General features: G+C 35.1%; 1 protein-coding gene across 7 annotated transcripts in view; it reads right to left on the bottom strand.

Moving 5' to 3' along the window:
* Positions 1 to 644: 644 nt before the first annotated feature.
* LOC113119930 (MAP7 domain-containing protein 1-like) overlaps positions 645 to 9,963 on the bottom strand; it is a 36,804-nt gene continuing 27,485 nt past the window's right edge. For 4 of the 7 annotated variants that reach the window (XM_026289670.1, XM_026289675.1, XM_026289674.1 and 1 more), the window contains 12 exons: positions 9,393 to 9,512; positions 7,963 to 8,102; positions 7,519 to 7,649; positions 6,232 to 6,473; positions 5,803 to 6,085; positions 4,488 to 4,647; positions 3,299 to 3,403; positions 3,114 to 3,164; positions 2,976 to 3,024; positions 2,772 to 2,850; positions 2,446 to 2,678; positions 645 to 1,311 (listed from right to left, as the gene is read on the bottom strand). In XM_026289670.1, the coding sequence (XP_026145455.1) occupies positions 1,301 to 1,311; positions 2,446 to 2,678; positions 2,772 to 2,850; positions 2,976 to 3,024; positions 3,114 to 3,164; positions 3,299 to 3,403; positions 4,488 to 4,647; positions 5,803 to 6,085; positions 6,232 to 6,473; positions 7,519 to 7,649; positions 7,963 to 8,102; positions 9,393 to 9,512 (1,604 nt within the window). In that variant the 3' untranslated portion in view covers positions 645 to 1,300. The remainder of the gene's footprint in view (positions 1,312 to 2,445; positions 2,679 to 2,771; positions 2,851 to 2,975; positions 3,025 to 3,113; positions 3,165 to 3,298; positions 3,404 to 4,487; positions 4,648 to 5,802; positions 6,086 to 6,231; positions 6,474 to 7,518; positions 7,650 to 7,962; positions 8,103 to 9,392; positions 9,513 to 9,963) is intronic. The other 3 variants (XM_026289672.1, XM_026289671.1, XM_026289673.1) reach the window with 3 other exon arrangements.

The raw sequence follows: 9,963 nt of genomic DNA, 5'->3' as shown, positions 1-9,963 counted from the left end.
AATCCACAAGACTCTAGTCCATCAAATTACATGTTGTGAAGCAAAAAAGCTGCATGTTTGTAATAAATCCATCAATACGGCATTTTACTGCACTCCATAATCCACAACAATGAACAAAATTTATAACAAAAGCTCCATTCCAGGTTTTCCTCTCACATCAAAGTCTATCAACATATTAGTTTACCACTGTTTTGGACTGTTCACTTATACATTTGATCTGTGCATATTTTTCTCCTGATTCAGACGAGGTGGCTTTTTCAAGCATGTTTATGGATCAATCGAGGAAGAAACAGTTGAAAGCTACTAAAAGAGGTCTTAATGATGGATTTGTTTCTTACAAAAACACAGCTTTTTGCATTTTCAGTGAACTATTCCGTTAACATCTCTTTGAATGACTAGATCTGGGTGTCCATGCACGCACAGACTTTCAAAGAGAACGAGAGGATACAGAACTAGTTTGTGAACTTCATAAATACAATATGCTTAGGAAAATGAGAGAGGAATGCAAATGTACACTAGTTATTACACAGGAGGTGAGAGACTGTTCAACAAACATGGGCTGAGTTTAGATTCAGCGATGCTCTCTGCTGGCAGAAAATATTCACTGCACAAAGATGATATACTAACGTGAACTGACACACAGCCCCTTTCATAAAGATTTATTCCACAGGTCCGTCATAATCAGGCAAATATACATTAACATACAGAATATCGCCCCGCACATTAAATAAGGCAATAATTCAAGACGCACGTTTTTCTACTTAAAGGAACAGTAACAATACACCATGACAACAACAATAACAATAATAATTATTAGCATAATGATAGCCAAACATTGTGTGTTTCCAAGTTGTATTTTTTCTAAAATCCATCATATAGCGACTCTTTTAAGGTGCACCACATAATCGGCAGGTGACTTTTTAAAGAAATGCAACAATTTTGCACCATGACACACAGTGAAATAGACAGACATTGCAAACGTCTTATAAGTATAGAAATGTCTTTTTAAGGTTCCTCCTCCTCTTCTTTCGCTTCCTCAAAGTGCTTCCACAGAAATCGGTGGTTTCTGTCTTGCTGTGTTTCTAAAGTTAAAGCAGTCTTTAGCAGTCTAAAGCAGTTTGTTGGTTTGGCACACGTCACGGTGGAAGCAGTGGTAGCGTAAGGCTTCTCTTCTCTTCTCTTCTCTTCTCTTCTCTTCTCTTCTCTTCTCTTCTCTTCTCTTCTCTTCTCTTCTCTTCTCTTCTCTTCTCTTCTCTTCTCTTCTCTTCTCTTCTCTTCTCTTACAGAAGGCTCTGCTCTCTCACAGGACCTCTGCAGGAAGAACAAGACAGAAATAAACATGTATACAGAAAGAAACTGATTTAGCATTTAAAGTCAGTTTCTGAAATAGAAGTAACTGACACTGTCAAGCTCCCAATGACAAAATAACAGAATGTTCCTGCAAAAAACTAGCATACGGCTTCAAAGACAAAGAAAAGCATTGCTCGTTTTCATGCAGAAAAGAGAAGCCTGGAGATTCTTCTAACCATTTTAATGTTCAGCTGAAGAGAGTCAGGTTGCTTTGGATCATCTGAGAATGATTAGGTGAACTAATCCTTATTATTGTCATCAGGACATTACTGATTAAACTGCAACAGCAGTACAGTTCAATTTTATATGGATAATGCTGTGATAAAAATGCTATATTTTTCATAATATAAGTACCAAGATATCTGCATGCTTAAAGGGAAAGAAATTTAAGACATTTTGAAATATTTTCATTATAATTTAAAAAGAATAATAAATAAAATTTAAAAAACGCCTTTCAAAAGTAAAGCAATTCATAAAATGTATGCTATTTGTTCACTATATTTCATGTAGTAATTCACTAATATATGTAAATATATATAAAATATAAAAAAATATCATATAAAATAAAGTTTTATAAAAGGTAAGAAAAAAATCCATTTATTTAAATACAGACAATTTTTTTACCTTATATTCGTTATATATTTAGTCACTATACAAAAATATAATCATATAAAAAAATTACATAAAGATAAAGAATCCATACATTTATATACAGACACTTATTATGATCTTATATATATATATATATATATATATATATATATATATATATATATATATATATATATATATATATATATATCTGTAAATGTAAGACCTTTTAATGCACATTTGAATACAATCTAATGAATAATAATCTAACAGAATAATTAGTCAAATAAATAGTCTAATATTGTAAAATAAATAAATATATATTAGGAATAAATTGCATACATTTATATTCAGTTGTACTTTTTTATGACCTTAGATTTTGAAAAACGACATCACAGAACATTACATTACATTATATTTTTATATAGTAATATGGCCTATAGTCTTGATATAAAAATACAAAATACAATATCTAATCTAATCTAATAATATCCAGTATCTTACCAGCCACATGTTGTGGTTTCATAGGCCCCGCCTTCATCATGAACGGTTCCCCTCCCTCAAAGGCCATGATTGGGTCAGCAGGTTGGCCCTGCCCACTGTTTCCACTGCCACCATGATTGGACAGCTTGATGATCTCCTCAAAGTCTGCTCCCTCTCCATTGGAGGACAGTCCATTCTGATGCTTAGTGGGCTGGAGTCCGTTAACGATGGGTGCCGTGTCCCAGGACACAGAGCTGAGCAAAAAAAATGTAGAATTCTCATCAACAACAAAATATGCACAACATCTCTTAGTGCATTTCAAATCATTCCTAATTGCTCAACTTTACCTCATTTTCATGTCTCCTTGTGATTGGTTCAAATTCGTCGCACCACTATGCAGAGTTTCAGATGGGTTTTTCTGGATTACTGCAAGACAAGAGAATAACAGCACTCTATTTTTCATGTAAACTCATTTACAATATTTCGAACAGAGTAAATAGTTATTTTTAAGAGAAACGTAGCATACACAGCACTACAAATAAAATTTTTACCGCTGTCAGAGACTCTGCCGTTCACTTGAGCTGGAGCCTTAACGTCTTTCTGCAAAGAAACAAATAAAGCAAGTTCATTTTTTCCTTCGCTGTGTGTGAAATGAATTCAGACTCAATAAAAACACAGATGTGTCCCACCTGTCCCCCTGCGTCACTCTTACGAGTCCTTTTCATGATTTCATCCAGACGCTAGAAAGGTGAACACAGATGTTAGTCAAAGCCACAGGAAGAGAAAATCATATCAATATCTCGCGTGTTTCTCATTGAAAGCAACGAGATTCTTTCTAGTTTTCAGTAAAAGCATTTGCAGTCTCTTGCTTTACCTTCTTTCTCTCCAGCCGCTCCTGTTCCTCCTTCTGGAAGTGTTTCTCTCTCTCTATCCTCTGTCTCTCTGCTTCCTCTCGGGCTTTGTTTTCAGCCTCCTCTCGCTGGAAAACGAGATACAGTACATTACACATACAGTACATCCTGTAAATTACCCATAAGACACCACAAACTAATACAGTGGTTGGTTTTTATCATTAACCAAAACTCAAATTAAAACTGTTTTGAACAAATGCTGATTATAATTTAATTACTAAAAAAAGAAAGCTATACGGAAATATTTAAAACAAATACAAAAATGACAAAAATATAGCAAAATTAATAAGTTAATTTAAAAGTTAAGTTTGTTTAGTTAATTTTTTAATTAATAAGTTCAACATTTATCTAATAAAATGTACAACCACAACTTAAAAATATATAAAAAAATATATAAAAATAAAAAGCTATTTCAAAATATCAATACATACTTTAATAATATATAAAAAAAGAATACTAAAATAGGCAATGATCACATCGTTTGGTAGTGTTTTAATTTCACTCCTTTACCACAAGGGGGAAGCAGCAGGCAAAAATTCCCTCTGTTTGATTCATTTGAATATTCCTCACCTAGACACAGTATTTTCAACTGCATATCAAAATATGGACTGCATACTGAATCATAGGCATAAATGCATTAAGATAGTATATTAAATCTCATAGCCCATAAGTGCAGATGTGGCGTCAAGTTAATTCTGCTTATATATATATCTGTGTTCTGGGTCACTGTTTAGATCTGCTCAGACGTCACTGATGTGCTTTGTATGTCCAGAGAGCCACAGACAGACCCATTAGGCCTGTCCTGCATGATCAAATCAGACCAGAACACAGGCTTGGTGTCAGACGCGCTCTGTCGCCCGCAGGCTCACGTGACGTCACGGATCTGAACCACCGGAGACTCAAGCTAACGTCCTTTAGTCTGCCTCTGCCACAGTCTCCTTGAAGCCTTGAAGGTCTTTTGTATTACAATGATTTAAATGAAGACGGATTTGCTTGAAACTAATATATGCCACAAATATAGAATTAAAATGAATATTTACGCCATTGAAAATTGCTGAGCCAGTTGAGTATCTAACAGAAGCTTTTCAAAATCTTCTAAAACTTGAGATGTTTGTCATAAATGGCCTCCATTACCCACGAAGCACTGCTCACCTGTCTCTGCAGACGCAGGTTTTCCTCCTGCTCGGCCCGTGCTCTCTCCTGCGCCTCCTTCTCCTCCTGCAGACGCTGCTGCTCTGCCATGAAGCGCGCCTCCTCTTCCCTGCGCCTCCTCTCCTCCTCCTCCCGTCTGGCGTGCTCCTCGCGCAGTGCTCTGAGTGAAGATGAGGCAGGGTTAGCACCACGAGAGATACGAATAGTCACTCTCAGTCAACGTCTCGGAAGCAGGGTTATTACCACTAACTAAAGCTAAACCATGAAAAAAAAAACATTTTACTTGAAAATATAGTTATAATTTTTTTATTTCTGCCATTTGCTTAGTCAACATTTCTCATAATATGAATAATAATAAACTATAAAGACATATTTAAAATGACAAAAACACATACCAAGGTTACTACAACTTGGACTACAATCAAACTAACTAATACAACTAATACATTCGGAACATTAATACAAATTATAATATTAAAACTGAAATTCTAAATACAAAATTATAATGTACTAAATATGCTAAATACAACGATACTAAAATGTAACTGCTCATTTTTATTGTTATGAGCTGTCAGGCGAACAGAAAAGTCATGGAAATGATCTTTAACAAAATCATGTAAATCAAAGTCTAATTAATTATTAAATCAAAATATATATTATATTTAATACTATTTTTTGTATTTATTATGTTTAATAATCATTTATGTAATTTTAATCAACTCTAAAATATTTCATCTCCAAGAATTTGTAGAGCATCTATAAAATTATTTAAAAAATCCTTATCCAATAATCATAAACAACTGAAAAAGTTATAGAAATTCACATTCTATGATCCAGTGTTAAATCAGTACTTTAATACACTATTATAGTTTGGTTTAATAATATAACTTAGCTTAAAAGTTTGAATTAATTTTCATTTTTATATTTTAGTATATTTTTTAGTATACATTTTTTTTTTAATTAATTAAATTTTTATTTATAATTTTGCTATGCACTTTTGTCAATTTTGTCAGGGTCTTATATTACATTTTGTCCCCCTCACACACTTTTAGTTTTAATTCATTTTTATATTTTATTTATTTCTAGTTATGGTAATTTTAGTGCTACAAAAAATATTTCTGTTAGTTGCAAAGGCAACAAGTTTTTAATCTAGTATTAATATTAATATTAATATTTTTTATAGTTTTAGTTGTAGCAAATGATAACAACAATGCAGTGATCATTTTAAGTCAATCCTGCAGTATTTTTCTTTCTTTGTAAAAGTGGTTTTGGACATTATTTTGGCTGTGCAAGACCAAAGCTGTCTATAACCGACCTGCTCTTCTGCTCCTGCTCTCGTCTCTCCTGCTCCTCCCTCTCTCTCTGCTCACGGGCCTGACGTCTCTTCTCCGCCAGCACGCGGGCCGCCTCCTCGGGATCATTGGTCCCAGCCGTGGGCTTGGCGAGCGGAGGGCCGGGCTCAGGAGAGAGCGATTGGGAAGGTGTGGCTGCCGCACTGGCCACCTCTGGTGTCTGAGGAGCTGCTGTGATTGGTGCAGAGGGAGTAATGGGCGTGGCCGGAGCAGATGAGATGGTGATGTCAGGAACACTGGAAGCAGCTACACAGAAAAAACAGTCCATCAAGAACAGTAAATGCTTACTTTTTGTTCACACATATTAAAACTGGAAAAAGTCCTTGAAATCCACTGAGCCTTCACACTGATTTATCTGAGAGCAAACTGGTCGTCATGATGATCACACTCACTCTTTGTGTCTTTGGGAGGGTCAGCGTGACGGGGTTTCTCCTTGGTTTCCACGGCGACAGCAGCAACGGCGGGGGCCTGCACGCGGGCGGGAGTCTGAGCCCGTTTAGGCCGGGTCTTGGTGCCAGGAGGAGTCCGGCCCGCAGATGAGGGAGGTTTAGGGGACACCGCTGGATTGGGCGAGAGGGGGCGACTCCTGGGCGTCGCAGGTGATGAAGCTCTGTTCTTAGCTCTTATATTTGGGCTAAAAAGAGAAGAGATTTCAGAAAACATCCCAGTACAGACAAAAACAAATCTGGTTTTAACAAATCAGTTAATTTTCTTATTTTTTGTTTTGATATCTATTAAATTACTTTGATATCTTGAGCTTTCAATATTAATATTTAATATAATATTACTATTTAGGTTTAATTAATTTTAGCTTTAATTCAGTTTTGGTTTTTAAATCAATTTTATATTAGTATATTAGTTACCAAGTTTTACCAAGTTTTATTTGGCAGATTGTTTAGATGATGAAGCTCTGTTTTTAGCTTTGATATTTGGGCTGGTTTTCTAGCGACACTGAAAATATTACTTAGTTACATAGTATCTTTATCTTTATTTTTGTATTATATTATTTTGATATTTTCATTTTTTTTTATTAAATACTTTATCTATTTCTTTAACATATTTTCCACTAAAACAATTAAAATCTGGATCTAATTGGGAATAAAAAATTATATTAAGTTATAAAGATATTAAGATGGACGAAAAATGGATGAAAATTAAGTGCGTTTGAGCTAAAACCAAGAAAAACATATCCTATAAGAATAAGATTTTTTTTTTTTTAATTAAGTTTTCTTGTTTAAATCATAAAATCACTTAATTCAATTCTACAGAAAACAACACTTACTAACCCTAAACTGAATAATTATATTAATGCTTGCCTTAGCAATAATGTGGATTTTGTTGCAGTGAGGAAACACAGACTATGCTGGAAAATTGGAGGCAGTTTAAGAAACATTGTAAATAAGCAATCAGGCAGGACATGGCCTGGCCATAATAAGAGTACAACCTTAATTCTATAATGGCTAATTTATCACTTTTCCACAAAGCAACTGAACACAAAGGGAACACAAAGGCCTGAAAAGACCCAACAGCCTGTGAGAAACCCTGCTGAGCGGGATCAGAGCTTCTCTTTGGCTCATGAGCGCACAATAATTTAACCTGCTGCAGCTTAAAGAGCATGTGCTGTGAGTGTGTGTGTGTGTGAGAGAGAGAGAGAGAGAGAGAGAGAGAGAGAGAGTCACCTGGCTTCTGTTTTCGTTCTGGTTATGGATTGGGACTGTCTCTTCTTCTCCACCTTTTCTTTAGACAGAGCACTCTTCTCCTTTTCGTTCTCTCGTTCCTTGTCTTTCTTTTCTTTCTTCTTCTTCTCAAACTAAGTAAACACAGTGATGGATAATTTCAAAGGCAAAACAGGACGAGCTGATTTGTTGTTATGTAACTTAAAAGTTAAATGAATGCTTTCATTCAGTAAGGACACATTAAATGGACTTTTATAATGTCTTCTAAACAAATATAAACAAAAATGTACAAATTATTTTCTCAGTATTACTTTTTAACAAATAAATGCAGCCTTGGTGAGCATAAGAAACAATAAAATATCAAAACTTTTGAACGTGAGTGCATATTAGCATTTTTATATGAATAATTGTACATTTGTGAGTGGGTTATTATGTGCATGTACTTACTGGTGTAGAGTTGCGTCTCGACTGGCGTTGTGTGATGTCAGGTGTGCTGGCCGATACCCTCCAGCGTTCAGCGCTGTGCTGGTGAGGATGATGATGGGAGCAGGGCGTCAGAGATACGGACGCAGAGCGGGAACACTGATCTGAGATCAGACAGAGACATGATGTTTACAGACACTCACTTGCTGTTATTTAAAACATGAATGAGAGATCTTACATTACTGTTCAAAAGTTTGGGGTTGACGTGTATTTTTATGTTTCTAAAGAAGAAGCCTCTTATGCTCAGCAAGGCTGCATTTATTTGATCAAAAATACCTTAAAAAAAGATAAATATTGTAAAATATAAAAATTTTAAATAGCTGTTTTCTAAGTTTATACAGTGCTTCAGTCCAAAAGAAGTTAAATAAAAAGCGCCCATCCATAATAAAAAGTGCCTCATATGGCTCTGGGGGTAAACAAAGGCCTCCTGTAGCAACTTGATGCATTTTTGTAAGAAAAATATCCATATTCAAAGCGTAATAATCACTTTGATCTAATGTGAAACCTTTTTTATTTTTTATGGATGGGTGCTTTTTATTTTATATTTATTTCTATGAGTGGCATTAAACAGCATATAACTCAAAGTCATTTATGTCTAGGATGTCTTTAGGGTGAGTAATTTATGGGCTAATTTTGATTTTTGGGTGAACTAACCCATCAAGTAACATTTCTATAATCATGAATTGATATGGGGTATAAAAACAACCCACCTCGAACAAAGCATAACATCAATAACACCAATTTAATACATAAACTATGATTTTCATCATTCTTGATTTAGATGAAGAGCCAAAAGTCAAGTCTTTTTTACACACAAAAAAAGCAATATAATCATGTTTATGTGCAAAAAAATGATAATTGGATATTATATAAACATACTTATGCAATAATATCATGTGACAACAATGTAGCATCTTAATGTTCAAACTGTATACTGAAGGTAAAAGTGCATACAGGTTTACATACTTTCTTTAAATTGTACAATAGTACATACTGTGCAATATACAGTGAGCTAGTATGTCTATTCTGAACAACAAAAAGAAAATCGTCAGATTTAGTAATTTGCTGAAAATTATGTGCTTTCATTTGAAATCCTAAAGATGGAAAATAAAATTGTCCATTAAAAACACAACATAAGCTCAAATAGATAAATAGATTCCATTTGGGAATTCAATTGCTTCATTTTATACTGAGACTAATGAAATGTACATAGAAGAGACAGAAAGCTTTTTCTCTTGTTTGATTTCAGCAGACAAGATTTACTGCTTGTTTTCTCTCAATGAGGTCCATTTATGATGTGTGTTTGACTCATTACATGGGTGTGCATGTGTTTGTGGTGAGTATAACTGTTACCTCAAGCTCCTGACATGTTAACTGTGTGATGTGTAACTCACGGGGGTCACTGCTGTTCTGGAGGGTGGCGACACTCCGGCTGCGAGCCAGAAAGGAAAGGGTGGGCGTCATCAACCTCTCCACAATGCGACTCTCCCACGGGCTCAGACGCAAGCTGCGGGCTGACACAAGAGGGCGCAGTTAGCATCGACACATGTGGACACGAACCGCAGGTCACTTGACAAAGGGCCGAAGTGCTGGCTAACATCCTGTAACAGGGTGTTTGACCAATCAGAGAAGCTGTTACTGGAAGCAGAATCCTCAGGCCCTTCATTGAGTGAGCGATTTCACGACCTGGACATGTTTGTGGACTTCTAATCCACAAAAATTTCAAGTTTCAATTTAGTTAGTGAATTTAACCAGTACTATAACTCATGCTGGTTAAATCAAGAATGCAGTAACTAGTATAGTACAGAGTGATGGTTTATATATACTACCATTTTGGGGTCGATTAGAAATTGTTACTTTTATTGAGCAAGGACACATTCAGGTACCATCTTCATATAATCTTGAAATATAAACTGTAAAAATATTATCAGTTTTTAAATGCTTTCACCATCAATGTTTCATGAG

The sequence above is a fragment of the Carassius auratus genome, chromosome 19 (genome assembly GCF_003368295.1).
Source record: "Carassius auratus strain Wakin chromosome 19, ASM336829v1, whole genome shotgun sequence".
Classification (NCBI taxonomy): Eukaryota; Metazoa; Chordata; class Actinopteri; order Cypriniformes; family Cyprinidae; genus Carassius; species Carassius auratus.
This window is presented reverse-complemented; position numbering and strand designations above follow the sequence as displayed.